Source organism: Rhododendron vialii, chromosome 5a (assembly GCF_030253575.1).
Source record: "Rhododendron vialii isolate Sample 1 chromosome 5a, ASM3025357v1".
NCBI lineage: Eukaryota > Viridiplantae > Streptophyta > Magnoliopsida > Ericales > Ericaceae > Rhododendron > Rhododendron vialii.
In genome coordinates, this window is record NC_080561.1 from 32,886,590 (window position 1) to 32,914,521 (window position 27,932).

Consider the following 27,932-nt stretch of genomic DNA (forward strand, 5'->3'; position numbering starts at 1 on the left):
CCCGATGATGAAATGGATCAAGAACACCCCGGGTATGTCGAGTGTTTGAGCTTTGAGTGTTTGAAAAACCCTTGAACCTAACCTAGCCTAAGCCACTTCAAAAACCAAAAACCCTACTGATGTGCGCCAGGGCGCAACCATCCCGCGCCAGGGCGCACCATCGCGCGCTTGACTCACTCCATCGCGCGACAGTGCGCCAGGGCGCACCATCGCGCGACAGACTCAAACCATCGCGCGATGGTCAAAGCTGTCCCCATCACCTTTATCAGCTGGGTTGCTTAGCCACCAAGCAAACCTCAACCAGCCTCGTGGACTGGCTGAGCTCCTCTCATTACACCAACCAGATTCACCTCCATCCTTCTCTATAAATACCCCCATTCTTCTTCCATTAAAAGGGTTCAAGAATTGCAAAGGTTAAAAAAAATCTCAAGAGCATAGCTTGCTCTTTCTCCTCCATTATCAAACATCCAACCACTCAATCAATCCTCAAATCTCAAAGCTCAACGCCTTTCAAACTCAAAACCGAAGGTATAGCTTACCTTTGTTCTGTTTTCTGTTCTGATCTCTGAGGGGGGCTGGCAGGGCCAAGGCTGGTAATCAATACCAGTTCTGGTCCTAAAGCTGGCAAGGTTTCAAAAACCGTCGTGGTACAAATCAGCGCGCGACGGACCCACTCACGCGCGCGACTGTTCTAGTCTGTGCTCGCTGGTCCGCGTGGGGATTGGTTCCTACTGTTTTGTGCTTTATTATGTTATAGATCACTGTTGAGCATGATAAAAATCAGTTTACTGCTTTCCTTAGTATAAACTGTTAGTCTTAGTTCAATATGAGTTTCTGCTGTTTTGGAGAACCCAGAAAAGTGTAAACCAAGCACTGGTCTGGTTGCGCCAGGGCGCGGCCATCTCGCGCCAGGGCGCACCATCGCGCGACGGACTGGCTCCATCGCGCGACAGTGCGCCAGGGCGCACCATCGCGCGACTGAGTGACTTCATCGCGCGACAGTGCGCCAGGGCGCATCCTCGCGCGCCAATCTGAAACCATCGCGCGATAGTATGCCCCTGACCAGTGAGTGGCCTTGCACGGGTAGCTTAGTTTTAGGCCATTGTTTTGTCCCCACACTGTTTATGGGGTGTTTTATTAATTTGTAGGGCTTTACAACCTTTAAACTGTATATTATACTGCCTATAAACTGCGTGGTTTGTCCTGGGTGTGCACTGGTCCTTCCAGAGCCCAGATGGTTTGAGAATAAGAGCTGTGGGTTTGAGCTTACCGGCGCGCGCTTGTCTTGGAATTGTGTGCGCAGGAGTAAGCAGCATGCAGTGACTTGCTCAGTGCATGCTGGTTTCTTCCTACGCACGTCACTCCAAAACAGGGGCCTCCCAGTTTGTTTAAACTCCCACAGCAGTCTGTTCTCATCCTATACTAACTGCTCATCCATGCTATCATTCACATCTTGCAAACTGTTACAGTTTTAATCCCCTTAAACTGTTCCCCCGCCCTAATTGGCTAAAAATTGATTAATCAAACAGAATCGCAAACAAACATCTTTCGCAAATGCCTAAGTAGAGACCGATCTCCGGATTGGGCGAGAGGGGTGCCATAAAACACTTCCCCTCTCGTAACCTGGCTCCCGAACCCAGATATGGTTATGACGGACTGGTTCCTTAACTTTTTCAAATCAATCAGCGCGGCAAGTGCTTCGAAATACGGTTCCTTGGGTGTCGAACCTTCAAATCCGAGTGGCGACTCTGTATTTTGCGAGCGCTTGCTTCCCCGCTCGCGCTCCCTCGACCCGGGCATCTCGCGTCTCGGAATCCAGAAATTCCAAAAACGGGCACGCATGCCCACACGAAAAAGAAAAGTGAATAAAAAGGAGGACGAAGAATAAGGTAGTTATAGTGTGAAATGGTTTACTCTATTAATTACTTCATTGGAAGGGGGACATTGTTCTGTTCCTCTTACTTTGTCAAGACAAAGTGAAATGGTTTACTCTCTGCCTTTAATTTGGACTCCATCAAATGGACGGTGTGATCGGCCCCCGAAGATTAATTGAGGTGTGCGTGGACTGGCCGAAAATCGGAGTTATCAACAAGAGAATGGGTTTACCATTGAAGTTGCATTTTTACCCTTCCCGAGAAGACGTTCTTGTGTTTGGTCCGAATATATTATAGTATGTAGGAATTCAGATCGGCAGCTTTTATAAAAGAATATATAACCAGTATTGGCTTTAAATTAAAATTTCGTAGTGCAATATAACCCTTTAGGCAAAAGTTGCGACAAAATATTAGCTTAATTTCTCATCTTTTTTATGGTACAAGTATCGAATAATTGATATAGCTATAGTGACAGTTCGTAATGTGATGCACATGCCATGGCAGAGAGTAAACCTAATAATTGATATCTTAGGCATTTTAAGCCTAGGATGGCAAAACTGTAATTACGTAATTGTGGAATTATGCGATGGGCCAACCTAGGTTCGATCCGAAACGGCTCAACGGTCAAGACTCATCACTTTGTCATGGCCTATGGAAGGTGAGGATGTGGAAGGTGCTGGATCGATGCCCATCGTGCCATGTAGCCCACAATACACAAGCAGGTAAAATGGCAATTGTGCCAAACTTACCAAGAGCAATGTGCTAGGAGAAGAGGGGCAAATTGGTTCAAATTGGCCAAAATTTGGCTTGCGAAAATTGAACCAAAGTGGTTCTTATTACGTAAGGGGAGGAAATCAAAATCAGAGTTTGAGATTGCGTGTTTTGTAATGCATTCTTGCTGTCAAAGCTAGAGTTAATAATTCTCTTAACCAAATGAAAAACAATAACACCTGGATTAACGTGTCAAGTGAACCAACCTAATCCAATCAGCAGAGTCGTCAAGATGGTTTTACCATTTTAACCAAAAAATAAAAAACAGACAAATAGTTGGTGTACCTTCTCTTTCAAGTGTACGTAGTGGCTGCCAACTTTAGTACCCAGTTAAATAAAGAAACAATCATCATAAAAGTTAATGTCGATAAGAGTATTCGATTTGTTGGGTTCCCCTAATCCAGCAAATCGACTACTCTAATCGATCCAGGAAGATTTGGACAACTAGCTAGGACAAGGTATTTTTCAAAAGCTTAAGCATACCAAGGCTTCCAGGAAGCTTCGTTCGGAAATTTACAGTTGTTCAAATCTACCAGAACAAGTCTTTCTAGGCATCTAGTGAAAAAGAGTTATATATCTTGGTGCCTTCCCAAACATTTTTCAAGCTGTTATACCGCATGTCGAGCAATAAGGCTTCCAAAGGGAAACCACTAACTAGGTATAGATTCGCTTAGCAAAAAAAAAACAAGGTATAGATTCAAGAGTAAACTCACACCTGCGCAACAATTTTAACCCTTTGGAAAAATTCTCGTATGTTCGACTACTATGTACATGATTGAGCCGCGTATGTTTCAGTTTGCGCAACCTTGAGAATGCATCAGCTTTCAAATTCTTAATTTCTTGAATTTTTGTAAATCGGTAAACTTACGTGAATATAATTCGACCAATTTCATTCATAGATAATTCATGGTTAATAAATCATGAAAATCATGAATAAAGATAATTCATGGTTAATAAACCATGAAAATCATGAATAAAATACACACACCATGAATAAAATAAACTATGAAAATCATGGTTAATAAATCATGAAATACATAAACAAACCATGAAATCGTAAATACAACCCAACCACCGACTCAACAATTGGGGATATAGACATACATAGATAATTCACCAAAAATCATGGGATTATTATCCCTTTCTTCATCAAACATTCATGGACAATTAATTAACCATGAAATGATAGAATATAGAAAAACATATTTCATGGTAAATAAAGTAAATAATTTACCATGAATTAATAAAATAAAACTAAACAAAACCGAAATCGAAATCGAAATCGAAAAATCTAGATCGTGGCCTTCTGGCATTAACTTCGACCACGGCCACCATAGCAACCGTGTCGTTCTTCTTCACGAACTTCACAACAATGGAGGCCGGACTAGTGTGGATTTTCGCCGCAAGTGGCCCTTGGGCTCCGGCGATGATTGTGATGTCCAATGAGTGTTTCGATGGTTGAATTTTAGAGAGAGGGGATCTGCATGTCTTTCAGAGAGAGAGAGAGATGATCGACTGCAAAGAATAAACCATACCTGCAAAGAAAAACCGATTGATTGAGATTTCGGGGTTGACATGGCTTGGTTTGCATGAAAACCATACCTACAGAGGAAGCCAACATCTGGGTCTTCAATTAAGAGTGGTGGAGGAACCGAGGAAGCCATGTGGGTTTCAAATTTTGGTGGAGATTGGAATTAAAATGGGTTTACATGATTTTGGGGAGGATGAACATCTTGGTCGAGATTTTCGATGTGGATCGGAATATGACGGAATTTATCCAATCCTACTAAATTGAGAAAACAATATAATCTAATCCCACTAAATTTGGAAAGCAATATAACATAATATATGTATATCATAATGAGAATGGTAAAAAGGGTAAGAAAGGTAATTGCCTTGATTATGACCCTTAACTGAAAATTTTGAAGTTTAATTAGTCTACGATTTGTGCTTCATTATACACACACATCATTTTGGGATGCTGCAAGTAGTTATGTGAGGTCAAGCTGGGTAAACGTTGTGATGTAGTGGTCTTTTCTGGTATATCTAAGTGAGGTATAATTTGGAAATCAGTGAAGTACAATGTTTAGCTATGATCTGATAGTATGTAGTATTATGACATAATGGTATATTTTGGCATCATTGGACGTAGTTTTGGATGAGTGAATGTTGTCCAAATCGAAATAACTGTCACATACATTTAACATACGCGAAAAACTTGGAAATCAGTGAAGTACAATGTTTAGCTATGATCTGATAGTATGTAGTATTAATTAATTCTTGAATCTGGCCCTCCAACGGATACATCTTAAAGCAGAATGTATTTTGCTCGATTCAACTCAAAAGTTGGATTCCGCAGGGTAAACATTTTCTTTCCAGCATGTAAAGAACCGGTGAGTGGTTCAGTTTGGTGCAACCAATCTATTTCAATCAGTCTCCACTGTATACATTCTACATGCATGTGCAGATCTTTCCTAGGGCTTTGTTTTGTGGGTTTGGTGGATGTGGCTTCAAATGCCTAATCCTTGTGCTCTACACTTCCACAATCTCCCTCATCTCCCTCCTACTCACCACCCCTCCCCACCATAAACCAACCCCTAACCCATATCCACTCCACTCTCCTACCCAAATTGCATACCTTAGAATGGGCCCACCGGAGCTAGCCCGGCTTGCGTACTACCTCTCCGGTGGCAAAAACGATGTGCCAAGGATAAAATGGCTGCTTTGGGCGGCAAGCCACCCAAGGAACTTTTATCTGCTGCGCCTCGATTTGGAAGCCTCAGATGCGAAAAGAATCGAGCTGCCAAGTATGTGAAGGCGGATTGGGTTGTTGAGGAGGTTTTAGAATGTGATGGTGGTGGGTAATGTCAATCTCAGCTCGTCAGGTTATCCTCTTGTGCCAGAGTGAGGGTTGCGAGCTAGAGAGAGGAGGCCCAGGGGGGATGTGAATAGAATTGCCATTTGTTTGAGGGGGTGTGAGAAATTAAAGGGGTCGGAATAGAATTGCCTCTTCATCAAATGTGAAAATTATAATGAAGTGCTACAAATGCCCCACTCTTTAACGGCTCATTTGAATGGAGTTAGCTCCGAGGACCATTTAAACGCGCATTGTAAACGTTGGGGATGCAATAGACGCGATTTGTAAATTAGGGACCAAATTGACAATTTGGAAATACTTTGGGGACCATCCGTACAAATAAGCCTCAAAGATGCTTGGATTGTTTCTAGATAGGGATACATGGAAATACCAGTTGTTTCTGGGTTGATTTATGTCTCCACTCAAACCTCCATAGACAGTATGGAGAGTTGCCTTTTCGTTTTGCTTTAAAAGATAACAGGAAAGAAAATGTTAGAAACTTGGCTGTTTACGTACCCAATCCCCCAATTTGGCATTGTTTACGTGGTTAATTTCTTTTATCACCTCCCAAGTAGACTCCCTGACAGTTTTTCTGTGTTTTTGGGTATATCAAAGAACACAACACAGGTCAGCGGAGAAGGGCATGGTTATTCGAGACCAGATGGCATGAATAGTACCTATGTGAATCAAGCACTCTTATATGTGTACTCTTATATGCTTAGTCATATCAATTCAGTTATGGTACCCGTATAAGAGTGCAGTCACCCTTTGGAATTTGGAGAAAAAAGAGGCATTTGGGTGGTCCTTCCACCATATGGAAGCTGAGGATTGTTTACTTTTCATCTCTGTGAAAGCAGATGTGATACATGTGAATGCTTTCTCTGACTGGAACTCAACAGTATGGCACAACCTGGTTTTGTACATCGATAGATACTGTTGGATCATGAGAATATGCCTGATGTTTAAGTTCCTCAGTATACCGAAATGCAGGATCATCCTTTTTTCTTGTTTGAATTTTGAGATTAATAGCTGGATGAACGCACTCACTCTCACACCCACAGACGTTGGATGAAATTTCCATCTGTCAGTCGCCATTGTTTCTCTTGTTATATATAGCCCTACCCTTTCGCTTGCTTTATACATACCAATGTGATATCTTCTTTGTTTCGCACCGCAGCGTCTCTTGCTATGGAGCACCTAACAGCAGGGCGGATCTGTAGATATTGGGGTCAAAACTATAGCCTATCTCAGTGCAAGATTGTGTCACCGACCAAGGAATAGGACCCACCAACTTTTCTCCCGCCCAAGTGACCAAGTGACCAAGTGGTGGTTGGACAGTGTGAGATTTGAAACGTTACTTCCTCCAGCAATCTATTACCTCCCTGATAAAAATGACCAAATCAACTTCCACACAAGAATTTGGAAATCCTCTGGAAATATTGCAATAGTACTACTCTTTAGTGCAAGCCTCACGACTTTGTTAATAATCCGACGGGGTTTTTCTTGACCTGACCTCTCTTCGCTAAGTATTCCGATGGCCTGATTCAAGATCAACTTCATCGGTAGTTGCTTCTGGCGGTTCTAGACGAAAACGGATCCCTGCTATGACAATACAGGCAATTATAACTAGCCATGAGTATGAAGATCGGAGCTCGAAAAGACTCAATGTTTGATTCATACACGCGCTGAGGAGGAATTCTAGGGCGCCAAAATCCGTATATGGTTGGATACAGAAGAGAGCGCAGAGACAGTAAAAGGCGAGGAGGAGGAAAGTGAGCATGCAAGCAACGGATTTCTCGGTGAAGTAGTAGAGTCCGACATTGCCGAAGAACAGAAGTGTGTAGCCGATTGTTTTCCCGGCACGTTGGTATCCGCGAAAGAAACGATCGGTTTCTGGAATACTTGGTAACGAAAAATAGAACTGTGAAAGCATGAAGTTAATAGCGAAGCATGAAAGTGCAAGTGTTGAAATCAGGAAGATGAAGACAAGGTCGGTGGTTTTCTTGATGAAATCCATAGCCAAGAATGAGAAAACCCATGCCGGTGACGAGATGATAGCAAGGTAGTACCAGAAGTTGAGACCCGGCCAAACATGGAGCAACTTGGCTCTGCTGAAGAGAGGAGAAATCCCAACAAGTTTGTGGAGCCTTGGCCAAGGCCAGTTGAAAGATTGCACTGCATTCACCTGCAATGTTCCAACCAAGTTGGGGGCACCGTTCAATGACATGCTACTGAGATTGTTGGAAGATTGCACAGCATTCACCTGCAATGTTCCAACCAAGTTGGGGGCACTGTTCAATGACATGCGACTGAGATTTTCTCCAACCACTTCTATAATTTCCTGGATAAACCTTGCCCCGTGTCTGAAATTGCGATAAAGTTGGAACATAAAAAACAATAAGAATACATGATTGAGTCGCACTAACCAAGAATTAAACATTTCAAAGCAATAACTAACAAATATGAGAACGTTATTGGCATTACTGTTAAAGTGGGATGAAAAGCGACACAAGTATGCCTAGCTAAAGAAGCGAGCTACGAGGAAATTACCCATCAGCTTGATTTGGAATAACCATCCCGGCCAAATTTGCAACTTCTTTAAGCGCAGCCCTCCATTTTCGTAGCATATCCTTCAATTTCTCTTTCACTAGTTCATCTGTTTCGAATTCGATCCTCTCTTCATGGATCATAAATGCTTCTTCGAAACTGCCGATTTGCTTCCTCACTTCAGATCGATTCACATAGTAGAAAATAGGTACAACTATGTGTCCAAAAGTCCTCAGTTTGAGGATCATCACGAGCTCTTCAAGGCACCAAGCTGACCGGGCATAGTTGTTCGACAAGACTATTATTGACATCCTCGACTCTCGAATCACTTTCTCGGGATCATAATCTCGTACTTCTAATAAATCTGCGTCTCTGAAGGTGTGAAATCCAGCATGGTTCAGAGCTGCGAAGAGGTGATCGATGAAACTGTTGCTAGTGTCTGGACCCTTGAAGCTCAAGAACACGTCATATCTAAATGGAGAAGCCGGAGAAGAGGCTTCTTGGGATTTCGTAGCAGACATTGAAAAACCCCCCAAGAAAAAAGACGAAGGAAGGAGTCAACCTTTAATCTGTGGATTTGCACGAAATTCTCAATTTAGAAGAGGGAAGAATATAAAAAATGAAAATAATAAAACAAGAGGAGGTGTATGAACGGTGGTCTTTCATGGTTGGTGTGACAGCATGTTCAGTTTATCAGCAGTAAAAAGAAAGCTACTTACAATGTACTGGCCAAGATCGAGCTCGCCGGAGCTTTCGATGAAGATCGCCAATTCAAACCCAGAAGTGATATTGATCGATCGCTTTATTGCTCACCTGATCAGACTCGGACATTAAAGTAGTTAGACCTACCAATAACACACATGGAGTATATAGAACGTACACAAGGAAGATAATGCCACGGAAGTTTTTTATGCTGCCACGACATTAATAGCTTTTTGACAATTTAGCCCTCTCTTTCAAAGCGTGTCTCTCCCACTGCTTTTACAACGTGTTCTTTCTCTCCACGCGTTCATTTCACGTTCTCATCTTTTCCCCTTCTCTCTTTCACTCATCGTTTTTGGAATCTCCAATCTATCCCCCTTCTCTTCTCTTCGTCCCGCCTAATGCCAGTTCTCTACCACCGAAGAGGGCGGCAGACTCGAAGCTGTTGAAATAGATACTCGTCACGAACAATTTCTTATCCGAACCCAATTTCTCTGTCTCGCACAAATTAAAATTGGGAGGTCGCCGGCCTTCTTTGCCAGTGGATGATGACTTTGATCGCCGCCGCAAATCTTCAACACCTCCATATCCGTAACTTCATTTCTCTCTTTTAATCTCAATACATAAAACAGGGACAATCTACAAAATCAATTGCATTGGTAAAGAGGAGAAACTTTTCAGTGCCGAGCGGGTATTGCCTACGTGGCAACCGCTCGGCGCATCCGAGCCGTCCGATACATTTTTGAACGGTTCGGATTAAAACTCTCTCTCCTTCCACCCAAACATTTTCTCTCTCCTTTTCTCTCTCCAAATCTAAGCCGTTCAAATACGAAATGGACGGATCAGATGGCCGAGCAGGCACCACGTGGTACCCGCTCGGCACTGAAAAATTTTCTGGTAAAGAGAGAAAAAAGAGGAAAATGGTAGACATCAGTCTCGTTGTGTTGGGTTTGTTGTACTTTTTTTTCTCCCTCTTCCTCTTTTCCAAGAGACAGTGAATGATTGTCAGCCTTTTTTTACAAGAAAAAACAAAGAAGAAAGAAAAAAGAAACAAGAACGAAAATATTTGTTCTTTGCTGTCTGCTATACATATGCATGTGGATGATTCACAGTGTGATGCCGACCTTTGTGTGGTGATGACGATGCGTGAGAGAGAGAGGATGTGAGTCTGCTCTGCAATACACAATGAAAAGCAGAGAGAGAGAAAATGGGATTGACGATGAGAGAAGAAAGTGTGGTTGGGAATCTGGGATAATTACATAAGGGTAATAACCGTAATATAGACAAACAAGATCATTTGTCGTGGCACAATAAAAAGGCTTCGTGGCATTATCCTTGTCCTAAATAATACTATAAGATAATGCACATGGAGTATACCTACATACAGAGCCCGTTTCGAGCTCGCCGGAGCTTTCAACGAAGAGATCGCGGCGGGGTGATTGCCACTTCAAGATAGATCGTCACTTCAAGAACCAGAGACCAGAGAGAGAAATTGATCGATCCTTGCTTAAAATCGAAGAGAGCCTAGAAGAAGAAACAAAAAGACTAGAGAGAAGACCGAAGAGGAGACCTTGAAAAGGTAAATGAAAGTGATCGTCACTTCGTCAGTCAACAGAGAGGGCCGGGAGTTTCCGTTCGGACCCCACTCATTTTTCAATATTCACAACATATTGGAGATAGTATCATAAAATCCCAAACTAACCCATGTCAAGTCCAAATAAAAAATTCTAGCTATTGGTCTACTGCTAAGTGTATGGGTCCCAAAAAAATATGTGGTCGTAAAGTAGACTAGAGTGCCACGTGGTAGTACTCCCGAACTAATTAATTATTACTTGATCTTTATATTATATTATCAAATACGTAAGCATTGAAGTTTGGCGGGTGTGATAGGAGCATGTTAGCCCAAAGGTTTCCTCGATATACCCTATTGATTTTGATGATATCAAAATATAATTTATTGAAAGAGAAATATAGTTAATATTATGATATGTAGTGTTGATTTGAGTAAATGTTTATTTCGAACGATTTGATTGAGTTACACAAAGAAAGATTGCTACATCAAATTCCTATCTCCATTAGTCAAGATTTAATTTTGGAAGGAGGAAGAATTAAGAAATAATCTTCTCCTAGCTTAAATGGCTGGAGAATTCTCTCAATGGAAAGTATGTGGTTTAGTTGATCAAGACATAAAGAAAAATGTTCTCAAATTGGTGGAATTCAAATTTGAAATCATACAAGATTTACCTGTTGATTGAGGCAGCTCCAAAGATTTGAGTCAGCTCAATCCCAGCAGACTTACCTTGTGATCAAAATTTGAATACTTCTTGAAGCCCACGAATTTGGAAGTGTTATTCATTGGGAAAAGCAAAATGAAATGCTGGAGATTATATCTAACAATTTAATGTGTTTTTAAGAAGAGAGATGCCAGTTGAACCAACGAGAGTCAAGTGAAACCGAGTAATGAAAAGCAAAAGCTAGTCAAAGAACCGCGTAATCCAAACTTTTTTTTTTGTGGTTTCGTAGTAGTTTCGCAGTAGTTTTGCAGTCCTTGCATCTGTGCATGGGACATCTCTTGATTCTCCTAGATTTTCCCCACTTGAGCTGCTGGGTTTGCATTAACTGTAGAAGATTTTTTCACCTGAAAATCTTGACTCCCTCACGCGTGAAAAGAGCATCCAATGCGCGCTCTTTGGAAGTTTCTCCCTGGTTTTGCCTATATATACATGTGTACTGTGTAGAGGCTGGAAGTAGTGTGGTAGCACAGATGTGAGGGAGAGGGTGAGGTCGAGTGGGGAGCCGGTTGTGGCTCCCCGGCAGTGAGCTGGAATGTGGCTCTCAGTGAGGCTTTTCATGTTTGTATATGGTGTACATTTATAGACTAGAGATTACAATCCTAATCTGTATTTTTGAACCCGTCCAAATTCACCCACTTATAACCCAATTCAACTCGGTCATATTGTATAATGGGTTGATATAGATTCAATCTATATTGATCCATATTTACATGGGTTTAGATGGATTAAAAATGAGTTCAACATGAATTGTAATTAAAAGACACATGGAAGGAGATCCTAAAATCCCCGTACTGGTATGTCGTGATTTTCTCAAATTAACGACAACAAAAACAAAAATTTACTCCCAACTCCCACCTAACAGCCAAGATCCTACGTGGATGGTGGGGCCTCCCTGTTTCCCCTCTCGTTCAAATTTACTCCCCACACATTTTCTTCACATTCCTTAATTGCCAACAAAAATTTACATTTGTTAATTTTGTGTTAAATTTTTGTGATTTTTTGATTCATCTCATTGAAAGTAATCAAAAAAGTAAATTTTTTTTAATTAAAAGTAATATATTCTGAGAGAATGACATGTCTCTCTTAAAATGAGAAATAAGTAATCAAAAAAAAAAAACCTTAGTTGAATGTGATCTGAGTTTCAATCATAATTTGACGCAAAACATTATTGTGCTTGGAGATAATGTTAACGATTTCGGCATAATTGGAAAATCATAAAAGTCAATTATTTTCAGTGAACATTTTCCAATTTCTAATCCAAAAGTTTTGTTTCTGACTTTCGACTACAGAAATTAGAGGATTGTGGCGAATGTCCATAACAGACAAACAAAGTTCCAAAAGCTTAAATTTTTGAGCATTTTTTTTTCCTTACCTACTAATATTTTCTCTTTATTTAAATTTTTTCCATATTTGTTAATTTTGCTTTAAATTTTTGTAGCTTATTGATTCTTCTCATCGAGAAGAATCGGAAGAGTAAATTTTTTTGATCGAAACTCAAAATTTTTAAAGAAAATTTTATTTTTGAAAACATCCAAGATAAAAGCCCAAAAACCCGGTTGTTGGGATTTATCTTGAATATTACAAAAAATATTAGGGTAAAAGTAAAAAAAGCTTACTTTTCAATTCTCTCGTCGAGACAAACTAATTGGGATAAAAAGTTTGTCGCAAAACAAACAAATACAAAAACATTTGAATAGAGACAAAAAAAAGTCACTTGACTTTTTAATTCAAACCTAAGCGGTGGCCTCGGCGAACGTAACAAAGACCGAAACTGTACAATCGGTGCATTCATCGCCTTCCAGACAATTCTCTGATGCTGCCCCTGACTCTACGTCGAAGTTACGTTATTGTTTGGAAATGAAAAAAAAGTAAAAACCTGATTTTTTAAAGTTTTTTTAGCCTCTAATTGCTTCATTTTTATTCAAAAAATTTGAGTTTTAATAATAAAATTTTACTTTTTTAATAGGGAAAAGGGTGGGGGAAAAAACAAAAAAAAGAGAGAGAGAGGAGGAAAACGGGTCAAGTCGGTGGGGTTGGGTTTGGCTTGACTCATATTCGACCCGACTCGTTTCAACCCATTTACTTTTTGATCCACATTTGACACACAACCTGTTTCAACCCGCCCAAACCTATCTATTTGCCACATTTAATATAGATAGAGTTTCGCTATGAAATCAATGTGTATTGTGTACATGAGTGACGTTGGGGCACAACGACATCCGGCTCTCATTATTGGTATTAAACTTGTCATCTTTGGAAACTTATGAACCCTGCGGAGATGTATCTGGGGTAGGCAAGCTAGCGAGCTTTGTTTAATTGAAAAAACCAAAATCAGAAGTCAAGATTGATAAATCGGTAATGATACACCCACCGGCACTCACCCACCGCATGCGCGCCGGGTCCACTCCGGCCACCGGACAGCCAATTCGAGCCGCCCAAAAATTCTAAAAAAAAAAAAACGAGTGGGCCTACGCGAGAATCAACAGCATCCGACGTGTGTAGGTGCTCGATCTGAACTTCCAAAAATCAGATGATCCGAGCCGTTAAAAAATGGAAGATTGGTTCGAGCACTTACACACGTCGGATGCCGTTGATTCTCGTGTTGGCCCACTCGTTTTTTTTTATAGAAATTTTGAACTGTTCGGATCGGCCGTCCGATGGCCAGAGTGGGCCCGGCGCTCGTGCGGTGGGTGTATCATTGCCCTTGATCAATATATCTGCTTATTTTTTACCCTTTGCCAAATGCTTTTGCGGGCCCAAATTTACAAATTTCCAACAAGATTAAGATTGCGAGGAAAGCAGACTACAAAGATTCTTTTCTTGGATTGCAGAGAAGTAGTAAGCTTCTCATTTGGTGTATCGTTGCCCTTGATCGTTTCACTGTATGCAAGAGTTAGTTCTAACAATTTTATAAATTTCCCGACCTTTTCTTGGATTCTTTTTTTTTTGGAACAGCAAAGAAAATTTATTAATCTTTGAAAACAGACTACAAAGATTAAAAGGATCCAAAACACAAGACATCAAATAGAGCAAAGAGAACTCTGACAATCATATGCCATGCCGCTAGGAACCAAAAGAGAAAATAACCACCCATGGATGGTAAGAAGCCAACCCGGGCCAAAAACCCAAAGAATAGACAAAACACACCTAAGACCCAACCACCTGCCCCTGAGATGACTAATGATCAATCATGAGTTTACTTAAAACTTCCTCATCATCACCCAAATAATCTTCGGCCAACATTTTGTCAATAGACCGAGCAACCTTTGCATCATCAAGGTGAAACCTGTTAGTGTCTCCGGAAAAAGCGGATAAAGCCGCAGCAGCAATCGCAGATCTAAACACAACACTATTTTGCTTCTTTTTTCCGCCTGTCTTCTTGGATTTGTGATTCTTACTTGCACCCCTCTTCTTGGGTTTTGGAATGCCCAAAATATTGTCTACTGACTTCTGTTCCCATTTTTCTTTCCCTGATCCTCAACTGGGTTGAGGTCAACAAAAAGATGGATGCCCTCAACTTTCTTGTCATTTAAAAAGCCTACTTCTGATAGGTTCCAAAAGCCTTCTGACGGCGGATTTTTCAGACGGGATGGAAGAATGGTAAAAAGGGATAAAAGGATAATCGCTCACCACCCAAGTTAGGAATCAACGGGATACAGATATCACCACCCGAGGATTAACTAGGGATACAAGGCTAGGGACCGCTCACCACTCGAAGGAATCCACCTAAGAGATACAGAAAATGGGGAACTCGCCACCTATCGGAATCCACCGAAGGATAAGAGTTACAAGAAGAATTATCTTCTCACAAGCCAAAGGCTATTTTAATTCAAACACACTCTCTAATGATTTCATTCATAGGAAAGGATATAAATAGGACTTGTTGGAACATCCCTCCAACATAGGAAAAATAAACTTAGATTTCCAATACAAAAATTAAAAAGACTTGACTATAGACTAATTGAAAGATGTGTTTGACTCTAGAAACTTAAAAATTAAAACACTTAGAAACTTTAAAAGGCTCTCCGATCGACGCAATGACTTCTTGGACTTTGACCGACATCATTCTCCCCCAGTTGAGAAAACTCGTCCTTGAGTTTCCAAGGCTTGAAACAGTTTAGAACGCCGGATCTTGTCTGCATCAACCTTGTACTTGAAATTAATTTTTTCATACCTGAACTTTAAAACGACGCCAAAAACTAAATGAGTTGTTTCCTTCAAATTGTGCTCTAAATACGTAACCCATGGATTCTTGCTTGCAAAGTCTTCAATAAAATTCAAAAATGGATCCACATTTTGTTGCTCAAAAGATGCACCATGTATTTGGAACTCACCATTTGCTTTAGAAACTTTTTCAACAATAGTTGTTTTTTCGTCAAAAATTGGTGATTCAATCCAATCAAAATGCTTTTTCACTTCAACTTCCAGTTTGCTCTCTTCAATATGTTTGACATGAATAGCACTCACCATTGTACTAGATAATTCCAAAATTTGCTTTTGCCTATTGCCATCTTGAATATCATCGTTGGCCACGAATAAATTATCAATTTCACCATCAACGGGACCAACAACTTCATTAGCCACATAAACAATATTCTTGACGTGCACATTATGCAAAATCAAGAACCCATCTTCAGTGTATTCATCATAGATTGGCGGCTTACTCAAATCCACAATTGGATCTGGAATAATTTTTGTTGTAAAGGGCCATTCAAGAGTAGCATCGTCCACTTTGAAACTATCCTTGTCCTTCTCACGATGTGGATTCTGAAATGATTGTTGTTGTTTTTGTTGCTGATGTTGAAACACTCCAGCCATGGCAACCCGGCCAAGAGCTCTGATACCAAACTGACGGCGGATTTTTCAGACGGGATGGAAGAAAGGTAAAAAGGGATAAAGGGATAATCGCTCACCACCCAAGTTAGGAATCAACGGGATACAGATATCACCACCCGAGGATTAACTAGGGATACAGGGCTAGGGAACCGCTCACCACTCGAAGAAATCCACCTAAGAGATACAGAAAACGGGGAACTCGCCACCTATCGGAATCCACCGAAGGATAAGAGTTACAAGAAGAATTATGTTCTCACAAGCCAAAGGCTATTTTAGTTCAAACACACTCTCTAATGATTTCATTCATAGGAAAGGATATAAATAGGACTTGTTGGAACATCCCTCCAACATAGGAAAAATAAACTTAGATTTCCAATACAAAAATTAAAAAGACTTGACCATAGACTAATTGAAAGATGTGTTTGACTCTAGAAACTTAAAAATTAAAACACTTAGAAACTTTAAAAGACTCTCCGATCGACGCAATGACTTCTTGGACTTTGACCGACATCACCTTCATTAGGTTCCGCCACCTCTGAAGCAGGGTCATATACCATTGCGCCATCTTCTGAACAAGGAGTATTATCCCCGCAACAATTGCTCCATCATAAAAGGTTTGGGATTTTTCCTTTGCAGCTATTTCACTATCCTCTCTACCCTGAAAAGACTCCGAAGGTTCAAAGTCGGCCACAAGCATATTATCCTCATCAAGATTGACCTCATTGAGTCTAGTATCAACGCCACCACTTACTGACTTGCAATGGGATTCACTTCTGTGAACAGAGTCCAGCTCCGCATCTGAAGAGGACCCATTGGTTTCACTCATAAACACCGGAATAACCCCCACATCGTCCTCTTCCTCTTCCTTTGATTCTTCCTCTGAATTCGAGGAAATATCTAGACTAACTCTTGGAATCTATTTCTCCGCTTCATATGGTTGGTCACACGGATCTTCCATCACCTTAACTTTGTAGCTCTTACCTTCTGTGGGCATGCGTGCCCGTTTTCGGAATTTCCGGATTTCGAGACGCGAGGCAAGGGGCCCGGGTCAAGGGAGCGCGTGCGGGGAAAGCGAGCGCTCGCAAAATACAGAGTCGCCACTCGGGTTTGAAGGTTTGACACCCAAGGAACCGTATTTCGAAGCACTTGCTGCGCTGTTTGATTTGAAAAAGTTAAGGAACTAATCCGTCATAACCATATCTGGGTTCGGGAGCCAGGTTACGAGAGGGGAAGGGTTTTATGGCACCCCTCTCGCCCAATCCGGAGATCGGTCTCTACTTAGGCATTTGCAAAAAATGTTTGTTTGCGATTCTATTTTGATTAGTCAATTCTTTAGCCATTTAAGGCGGGGGGACAGTTTAAGGGATTAAAACTGTAACAGTTTGCAAGATGTGATAGATAGCATGGATGAATGAGATGACAAGTAATAAATAGAATGAAGTTCAAAACATCGATCATACATCAAGACAGCGCTCTGTATGATTTTGGCACAAACAAACAGCCAGCTTGCATGCGTGAGTTCATCCGCATGCAAGCAAACCATCGCGCGACATAACCATATACTCGCGCGAGTATTGATGTTTCACCAATGGTTTGAATTTCATCCCCTTCTGGGCTCTGGAAGGACCAGTGCTCACCCAGGTGCAAACCAAGCAGTTTATAGGTACTTGAAAGTAAATAATATTACAACAAACAGACGGAAATATTATATAAACGCAACCCCTAAACAATGGGGGTGTCTAAACGGAGGCCAAGGCCAAACTGCTCATGCAAGGGCAGTCCCTGGAAGACACAGAACCATCGCGCGACAGAGTGACACAGCCGCGCGATTGTTCAGACTGGACTTCCAGGAATTGCTTTGCATACTTAGGGCTCTGAGACATGTTCAGGAGCATCCCAAGAGCATTCCAAACCAAGAGGTGCTATAAACTAAGCCAAACAATGATTTTCAACATGCAAAACAGCAAAGCAGTGAGCTAAAGCTCCTTAAAAGACTTTTAAAAGACTACAAACACAATAATAAACTTAAAGACCAGGGTCCCTTCCCCACGTGGTCCAATCTCACGCAGACAGAATTGTCGCGCGAGTATACGGGACCATCGCGCGAGGGTTTCCCAGTTAACAGCTCTTGAAACCCTGCTAGCTTTAGGGCCAGAACTGGTATCGATTACCAGCCTTGACCCTGCCAGCCCCCCTCAGGGGTTCGAACAGTGAGCAGAAAGATATTATACCTTTGCTTGAGTGTCTTAGAGATGGCTTGAATGATGAGATGGTGAGATTTGGAGGGTGATTATGTGGGAGTGAGTGGTGTGAGATATTTGTGCTTGAGTTTGCCTTCTTCTTTCTTGGAGAGAGATTGGTAACCCTTTGCAAGGAAGCATGGGGGGGTATTTATAGAAAGAAGGGGTTAGTGGATGGCTAACCAAGGCCTTGTAACCAGCCAACAATGCTGGTTACAATTGCTTGGTGGAGGAGTGGGTGGCAAAGGTGATGGGAGAATGGGGGGTGAGGTGGTGCAAGGGGAGCCCCCCCAGAACGCTGTTCAACCGAGAAAACGGGGTCACATAGGCCTGTAGCCCCCTGACCACCACGCAATCTGGGTGAAAATGACAGGTGTTGACCATCGCGCGATGAAGTGAGAGCATCGCGCGAGGGTCCAGCCAACCCCGCGAGGGTCAATGGTCAAAGCTTTGACTTTGACCACCACCTGGCAGATGGACCATCGCGCGAGGGTTCCAGTATGTCGCGCGACATTCAAACAAGGTCCAGGTTCTGATTAAAGGTTTTAGGGCTAAGGATGGGTTCCTCACATGCCAAACTCAAGCCATTCCAAGTTCTCGAGACTGTTTCGACCTGATTCATCATCGGGGAATCAAGAAACCGAAGAACAAAGTAAAACGATCAGGAAGTCAAATTGGGGTGTCTACAGTAGTCCCTCTTTGACGGCACGCGGAGCACCATTGGCTGGTACGGGTAACGTCAAAGATTTCTAGACACCCATTCAATCCACCCAAAAGCCGATTTAAACGAAAAGTGCTAGCAAGTATATACAAATACCGTGCACCAACGGATTGGGGAGCAGATTGATTGCTGATACAAATTTGGACGGACGGATCGTCGCCGATTGAAATTGGACGGATGGATCGTCGCTGATTGATAATTGGACGGATGGATCGTCGCTGATCGAAATTGGACGGATGGATCGTCGCTGATTGATAATTGGACGGATGGATCCTCGCTGATTGATAATTGGACGGATGGATCGTCGCTGATTGAAATTGGACGGATGGATCGTCGCTGATTGAAATTGGACGGATGGATCGCCGCTGATTGAAATTGGACGGATGGATCGCCGCTGATTGAAATTGGACGGATGGATCGTCGCTGATTGAAATTGGACGGATGGATCGTCGCTGATTGATAATTGGACGGATGGATCGTCGCTGATTGAAATTGGACGGATGGATCGTCGCTGATTGATAATTGGACGGATGGATCGTCGCTGATTGAAATTGGACGGATGGATCGTCGCTGATTGATAATTGGACGGATGGATCGTCGCTGATTGAAATTGGACGGATGGATCGGCGCTGATTGATAATTGGACGGATGGATCGCCGCTGATTGATAATTAGACGGATGGATCGTCGCTGATTGAAATTGGACAGATGGATCGTCGCTGATTGAAATTGAACGGATGGATCGTCGCTGATTGAAATTGGACTTTACACGGGCAGACCACTGCTGGGGATATAAATGCGCCTTGGATTTTAAAAGTCATCAACTCACAATAGATCTCAAAATTGTTGCAGCGCCTAAGTGAGAACCTATGGGCTCTTAAGGGTGGATAAGCATGATTGGGCCTATCCAGAAGCTGCATTGGGCCTGGAGGCCCAACCAAACCATCGCGCGACATAATCATACCGTCGCGCGAGAGTTATCTGTTCAGGTCTGGGTCTGTTAAGAGCCCAGACCCGGCCCGGACCTGCTTTCTTCCATACAATCGACGGGGACGTTCGAAAACCGCTCACAGCAGTTTCGAACTCCCTCCAATACTATTCTCTCCCAAACTCTTCCTCTCCAAACCCTTGATTTCGTCCCAAAACCAAGCAAACCCACGTGCGTATCATCACCCATGGCGGATCACAGCGATATCCGAGGTAGTGAATAAGTGGTTGATCGTCCGGAGGACGAGGGAGGACCAATGGAGGTCGAAACAGAGAATCGGTCGCGAGCGGGGGCCGCCGCAGACGCCAGTGCAGAGGCAACTAGCGGTGGCGATGGCGAACAGGGTCACGAGCAGGAGGTGGTTGGCGACGAGGATCGTCGCGCGACGCAGTCAGACCGTCGCGCGACAGTGGAGGTCGGGGCCGTGACTGTTGGAGTCGTGCAACTGGACCCGAGCGAGGCCGTAAGTGGCTCGGTAATAGTTGGCGGCACTCTCGAGGGTGTAGACAGTGGAGGTACCGAGGGTGGTGGCGACGGACCAAGCGAGACTCCGCCAAGGGACCCGGCGAAGGGCAAGGGCGTGGCGGCCGAGGAGGAGGAAGCCACGGAGGTTCCTGAGGAGGAGGTACTGTTTCGGCCGGGGGCCACGTCATCGGGCCACAGGCCGATCACGAGACAGGATCTTGCGGAGTTCCTGAGTGACGAGAGATTAGCCCGGCTTCTGGAAGAGGACCCCATGATTGGGGCTGCCGTGTTGGAGGCTCGAGAGGAGCGAGAGCGAGAGATAGCCGCTTCAGAGGCTACGGCGAGGGCCGCCGAGGAGGAGGTTTTGAGAGATGCGGAGGCCGAGGAGCGGGTAGGAGCGAGAGGGCAAGGACCCAGAGTGACAGCAGTGTCAGAGGCGGAGGGCTTGACTCGTGCCCCATTTTCAGCAGTGGGATACAGGCCACCAGTTCCGCACCTGTTTGTACCGTCAGGTTTTGCGGCATACAGGCCACGACAAGCGGAGTACGACCCCGAGCTTGTTCTGAGAGACCCCGACACCCACATTTCGAGCAGCTGGGCTGAGGTAAATTTCTGATAATCCCTCATTTACTTTTGTGATTGCCACTTTAATACAATGCATGCTGCTTACGTACCGAAAAACATAAGATGATCCTTTGAAGTAGATACGAATAGTGACACTATAGTTTCACGTTGAATGCCATGCATGAGACATAATAACTTGAACCAACCATCTACTGCCAAGTTGTATTGATTACCTAGAACTTGAGAATGAAAGCCTCACATGCTGATATATTTCCTGTTGCTTGTTTCCGTGTCTAATGCAGGAGAGAGCGAGACAGAGGGACATCCGGGGTTTCGGGGGGGCCTGTAGCTCCTTGGCGTTGTACCAGGGTTTGCCGGAGAGGGTGAGGCAGTTGGTGGATATGGCAGGCTTTGGGGAGTTCATACAGACCCTGACTCGGGCCAGGAATGACCACGCGGTCTTGGTTGCACTCGCAGAGAGATGGAGAGATACCACCAACACTTTCCACCTACCACTCGGGGAGATGACAGTGACGCCTACTGATTTCGCGGCGATTACTGGTCTGAGGGTTGGAGGCGACCCTATCCCGTTTGACTCGGGCATTCAGGAGGACGAGGCGGCCCTGGAGTGGTTCTTGGGAGAGGTGCCCAAGGTTGAGGAGGGGATGGCGAGATATGGGCAGTTTACCCGGTACCTTGCAAAGGAGGTGGCGACGGAGCAAGAGGCGGAGCAGATGGCCCGGGCTTACTTGCTGTACCTTTTTGGTGCCACCCTGTATCCGAACAGGCGCAGCAAGGTCCACCTATCGTACTTGCCTGAATTGAGGGATCTGAGGACGGCCTCACGCTTTGACTGGGGAGGAGCTGCGCTTGGTGCGGCTTATGGTTTCATGGGGGACTCGTCGAGGACTGAGATGAGCACTGCTGGCTACTGGCGGATTTGGGAGGTATGATCATAATTGAGTAAAGCACATTTTCCATTATGTACTTATCTGTTTGAATACATAAACTGCTCAAATATGTTCCTGCATTGTACTAATGATTTGAACCTTGATGACTGTAGCTCTGGGCCTATGAAGTTCTGAACATGTGCCGTCCAGTGACAAAGAGCCTGGACTTGGGGATCCTCCCACGTGCTCATATCTGGAGCAAAAAGAATATGGGAGAGAAAAGAGGGCGAGGCGACCTGAACAGCTTCAGGGTATACCTAGATGAGCTCCGACCCTCACAGGTATGACACGACTTCATCAAATATAAATATGCGTCCCTTTTATTGCTTTAATGCTGTCGCTGACCGACGTTTGCATCGCTTGCTTGCATAGGTAGAGTGGATCCTTGGAAAGTGGCAGAGTCAGAGCCTGAGTACTTGGCCAGGAGCAGGGCCGTGACGGCGAGCAGAGTGCTGCTGGAGTCGGCTTTTGGTTGGCAGTGGTACTTGGGTGACCGAGTGACACGCCAGTCGCTTGGCCACGCAGGGTTCCAGGTGCCCGGACCGCTTCCACCACGGGCCTCGCACACAGGGGAGTACACGTTGGCCGAGCTAGAGATCTTCACGCGGCCTGACACTGACTTGACACGCTACCTGCGTCCCGGCATGGACTATGCAGTTTACCAGAGAGAGCGCTTGGCGGGGCCGCTGAGAGTACGAGAGTTCAGGGAGGTCCGGAGTCAGGCCCGTGGAGCTGCTGAGGAGAGGAGGGCCGTCGCTGCGAGGCAGAGCAGCGGCGAGAGTCGCGCGAGGCGGGGTCCGAGTGGACCTGTGAGAGGTGGGCCACTAGAGTTGACATGGCGCATAGCTGTGGTGGATTCTCAGGGCAATCCGGCCAAGCTACACCTAGTTCCTGCCAGAGTTGAGCCAGCGCCCGTCACTGTGCCGGTAAGGCATCGTACCCTTCATTATTGTACTTCCATAAAGCCTTGAAATATAGCTCCATTACTTTTGTTCAAGTTATCCTTGCAGGTGCCTAATGAGTGGGCGAACGAAGCCGTTCGGCGTATGCTCGCATTGGAGAACGTGATAAGACGGGCGGCAAGTGGCCTGCCTTTGGACCTGCGATACCCACCACCGGCAGCTCAGAGATCTCAGGTATATCCTTTAGAGAAACGATACATTCCTGCATTCGATACTTGACATATGCATGCTTTGTTCGATACATAGTGTACTTTGATTGCCGTCAACTTTGAAATTGATTGTACCTGCCTGCAAACATACAACATATAGAATGTATACTAAATGTGCAAAATTTTACAATGCAGACTCAGGGACGGGCGGCTCCTAGGAGGAAGAGCGCGAGAGAGCCTCCACAGAAGAAGCTAGCAAGCAGGACTCCCGCTCCTCCACCTACTACTAGACCACAGACGCGAGGCGTACAGCCACCCGTCGCGAGCGAGGAGGCGGCCCGAGAGGCCGTGGCGCGCGCAGAGGAGAGGTATCAATTGAAGATGCGCCAAAGGCCCTCGCAAGATGAGCCGGTCCGCAAGAAGCGGCTGATCCTGCCCGAGGATTCTGAGGAAGAAGAGGAAGAGGAGGGAGAAGAAGAAGAGGAGGACGAGGAGGCGCCTGACAGCAGTGGTTCAGACGACTCAGCCGATGACCCTGGTTTTAGACAGGATCCTAGAGAGGGAGACGACGACGACGACGACGACGGGGATGGTGACTGGTTCGGGGAGGACTGAGGGCTACTAAGAAGCCTCATTTGTCTTTCCACATCTTTGCTTTTGGGCCTGCGTGCCCGCGTAGATAGATGGAAGGCCGGAGTGCCTTAGTTGATACTTGATACATGTTTTTGGGGCCTGTGCGCCTTTTTGATTTGATGGGCGAGTGTGCCCGAGCTAACATGATGACTTTTGACTGGCCGAAGCGCCACATGCATAGTAGTATTCCTTGTTTTGACATGGATAGATATGGATTAGCTATAAAATTTGCATTTTCAGTTCATTTTACTCTTGCAATGAACTTAGAATAAATAAACGCTTGCCACTAATACCATGCTTGCATTGATAATGTACCGAGGCTGTTCACAAACGCACACATACGCACATACATAATTGACTCGAAGAAAAAACAGAAATGTACCCCGGGATACGATCAGGATACGAGGATACGAAATATTGGACATTCAAAAGCCAAAACCCAGAATATTCTAACTTGGGTAAAAAGAACACTTTCGTAAGGTCATGTATATACAAAATGGCCTACGAAAGCCGACGGATTCGAGAAACACCTCCCGAAACGCAAAATTGCCCGAAAACCTTACGAAGGACACAAAAGGGACACGAGATGGGAAAACATGACTCTATTATGTCCCGGACTGAAACCGACACCTCCGCACAGTCACAATAGGTCACCATGACCTGTACGGCCTGAGAGAAAAGGACACGACCCTCCGGGACGAGTTTCGACCTTCCGAAACACACATTTGGCCTTGAAACGAGCCACCAAGGGTTCAAAAACCTCGTTAAACGCAATATCTTGAATCCGATGCTTGGATATGGTTGCATAAGCTCATAGTGACTTGCCGGAACCATAAAAGTTGCAAAAGAACCCTTGGAACAGGAAGCAACCAAAATTGGACAGTAGCTGGTGAGATCTGTCAAAATGCAGGCTGAACCATCGCGCGAGGGAGTGAGAATGTCGCGCGATGGAGTGAGTGGTACTCACTCGCGCGATGGGCTGAGACCATCGCGCGATGGTTGGGCCGTGCCAGGCCACCTTTATTTGACCATCTCAGATTTTTGGACGTCCAAGCCTCGTCATCAACCTTTAACTGCTCAGAGTACTTCAGAGGGGGGGGGGGGGGGGCAGAGATGCCCTCACTTTGGAGAAGAAAACGCCACATGGCATGGATGTTTGTACTGGGAAGGGACGACACTCTATGCATTCTGCCTATAAAGAGGCCAATATTCTGCAAATGAAAGGCATTCCTCCCATAGTTTGAAAGTCCCACGAGGAAGCAGAATGGCAAATAATCTTCCGGCCTTGATTAGCCCTTGGCTCACGGCCTTTGTTGCTGGAGATTGGTTGTCATTCCGGTTTCACGGGCTGGCCGCATTCCGTTTCCTGCGCAATGTGAGGGTCCGTCCTGAGTTTCTGAGGGCAGCCCTACAATTCTGGGACCCAGAGGTTCACGTATTCAGGTTTGGGATTAACGAGCTGTGCCCAACCGTGGAGGAATTCCAAGCATACCTCCAAGGAGTTGCCTCGAGCGTGATTGTCGTGCCGCCTTATAGGAAGAGCATGCCAAAGCTGTTACAGTCAAGTCTTGATATTACTAGAGGAGCGGTCGAAAGTTTGCTAACTAGAGGGCAAATCAACATCATGCGCCTAATGGAGTGGTATGGGCCAGAAGGGGACGTAGAGAATATAGCCGCGCAGGCTCGACGTCGATTTGCCCTGGCAATTGGCGTGCTGGCTGCTTATTTACTGGTATCTCCAAATGGGCAAGTCAACCCCATGCTGGTGAGCGTCGCCGCTCAAATGGGTGCCCGGAGAAATGTAGTACCACTGGTTCTAGCAGAGACACTCATAGGTTTGGATTTGGTTTCTTCCGGCCAAACAGACGTGTTCGGCGGTAGTCCACTACTACTGCAGGTTAGCTTAGTTCTCACTCAGCTCACCTTTTTCCGGCTTTCACACGTTCTGTTTTTACCTCATCTCTCAGCTAAGGCTATATCGAAGCTCCTTACTTGTCTTTTCTCTCAAGCTTTATGTAACTTCTCACTTGTTTTTCCACTCATGCAGCTCTGGTTATCTGACAAATTGGGATTGCTCACAGCACCGGAAGCAAATTGGCGTCATCTGCCCGGTCGAATGCATCAGCGGGGCATGATCTATCCGGAAATGACTGTGCATCAATGGTCCGCATTTATGAGAGAAATGCTGCCGAATGAGATCACATGGCGGCATGAAGCTTTAAACATTCCAGACATGGCCCTGAGTTCTGCAGGATTCGAGAGAGTAGTGATAGCTGGGCTGACCGCTTTCACATTCTACATCCCCGGACGCATCCTTCGTCAGCTAGGAATGAGCCAAGGATTCCATCGAGCTGGGACTGAAGATTTCCAAGTCCCTGCTTTCACTGCCCAAAATCTGAGAGGGTATGAGCACGACTGGGGCCTGCGGCAACTCGGAGGAGCTGACCCAGACTTTAGCACGGAACTTACGCACGGATATCAAACATGGCTAAGAAGGGAAATCGCAAGCAGGCAAAACAACAATTGACTTCTGACGAATCCTGATGATCTAGAATAAATCGTGAGCCTGTTAAGGCCTCGAGCACTTTATTCTGTTTTTATGCTTTAATCTTTTTAAGACTGCTCAGCCTGTGTAATAGAAGTTATAATTTGAATAAAAATGAAAGTTCGAGAGTTTTCCCCTTTTGATCCAAGTGTTAAACCGCCGTGTCACCCAAGTATCGGGTCAACTCCTGGTAATGGGAAACCGTGGATCAAGTTGAAGGATTGTGACCGAATCTCACAGAGAGATTGCCTACGTATCCCTTTTCAGGGAATCAGGTCAGCACGTAGTTCAGGCTAAGGTTTGCTCGAGTATTTTAACTCTCCTTTTGCGCTCTAAATTTTGCCTAGTGCGGCCACTTCGGGTTTTCAGCCTAGCGAGCTTTGATTGATGCCTATTTATTTTTGCCTAAACCGCCTTCTCAGGTTTTCGGTCTAGCAGGCTTGCTCTAATTTTTGCTTGGAACCGCCCACCCTTGTGGTTTTCGGCCCAACGAGCTTCTCTCAGGGATAGTATCGTTTGAGTTGATCCAGGTTAACCAGAGAGCTGAATTCATTGCCGTCAAGATCAATGAGTTGAGCCGCTCCCCCAGAAAGGATGGTCTTGATGATGTAAGGTCCGGAACGTTTGGGTCGAAACTTGCCACGGGGGTCAAAAACTGGTGCCCGAATCGCTTTCGTAACCATGTCCCCTTCGACCAAGTCTCTAGACTTCACTTTTTTGTTGAATGCCCGGGCAATTCTCCGCTGATACCCCTGAACATGATACAGGGCCCGAAGCCTCCTTTCATCGAAAAGCATGAGTTCGACAAATCTCCCACTGAGCCATTCAGATTCCGAGAGTTCCGATTCTACCATGATCCTCAAAGACGGCACCTCAAGCTCTATAGGGAGAACTGCTTCCATCCCGTAGACCAAGGAATAGGGGGTTGCCCCCGTTGATGTTCGAATCGACGTTCGATAACCCCAAAGAGCTAAAGGCAGTTGCTCGTGCCAGTCCCTGGCGGACTCTGCAGACTTCTTGATGATTGTCTCGACATTTTTGTTGGCCGCTTCAACCGCACCATTTGTTTGGGGACGATAGACCGTTGAGTGATGGACTTGGATCTTGAATTCTTCGAAGAGCTCCAGGACCCTGCCTTTGAAATGACTCCCATTGTCTGATACGAACGCTTGCGGAACCCCATATCGGTAGATGATGTTTTTCCTGATGAAGTGAGCGACTTGAACTGCCGTTAGGCTTTTATAAGATTCAGCCTCCACCCATTTGGTAAAATAATCTATGGCCACGAGGATGAACCTATGACCATTTGATGCGAATGGTCGGACCATGCCGATGACATCGATGCCCCATACAGAGAAAGGCCAAGGCGAAGCCATGCCAAACAGGTTAGAGGGTGGAACATGCATTAGATTAGCATGAATTTGGCATTTGTGACATCGCCGCACATAATCTACACATTGAGATTCCATAGTAGACCAGAAATAGCCTTGGCGCAAGATTTTCCTAGCCAGCATGACGCCGCTCATGTGAGGGCCACAGACCCCCTCGTGGATCTCCTCCATGATTCTGACGGCCTCGGCCCCGTTGACACAGAGCTTGTGCATTCCGCAATGAGACCTCCTATATAACTTTCCCCCACAAATGATGTACTGGGCGGCTATCCTTCGCAATGCAGTCTAATCCTTCTTGGAGGCCTCAACCGGATACGTGCCATTCTCGACGAAGTTCCATATGTCATGGTACCAGGGTAGGCCATCATCGACATCATCGATGGCGTTGACATATTGATAAGCGGGGCGGTCCCGTTGTTCAATTAAGACTGGGCGGAGTTTGAC

General features: G+C 44.8%; 2 protein-coding genes across 3 annotated transcripts; both read right to left on the reverse strand.

Annotated features, from left to right (window-relative positions):
• Window positions 1-6,295: 6,295 nt before the first annotated feature.
• On the reverse strand, window positions 6,296-11,224 carry LOC131327228 (uncharacterized). Of its 2 annotated transcripts, XM_058360272.1 has the most exons (4): window positions 10,996-11,219; window positions 8,769-8,862; window positions 7,766-8,618; window positions 6,296-7,687 (listed from the first exon to the last, which is right to left on the reverse strand). In XM_058360272.1, exons 3-4 carry the CDS (start codon window positions 7,940-7,942, stop codon window positions 7,025-7,027), a joined length of 840 nt encoding a protein of 279 aa, XP_058216255.1. In that variant the 5' UTR covers window positions 7,943-8,618; window positions 8,769-8,862; window positions 10,996-11,219; the 3' UTR covers window positions 6,296-7,024. The 2 variants fall into 2 exon arrangements, with proteins under 2 accessions (XP_058216255.1, XP_058216256.1); XM_058360273.1 differs by having other exon boundaries at window positions 6,296-8,618; window positions 10,996-11,224.
• LOC131327833 (disease resistance protein RUN1-like) lies at window positions 8,049-8,570 on the reverse strand. Its single transcript, XM_058360962.1, has one exon. The coding sequence runs from the start codon at window positions 8,568-8,570 to the stop codon at window positions 8,049-8,051; it is 522 nt and encodes a 173-aa protein (XP_058216945.1).
• Window positions 11,225-27,932: the final 16,708 nt, after the last annotated feature.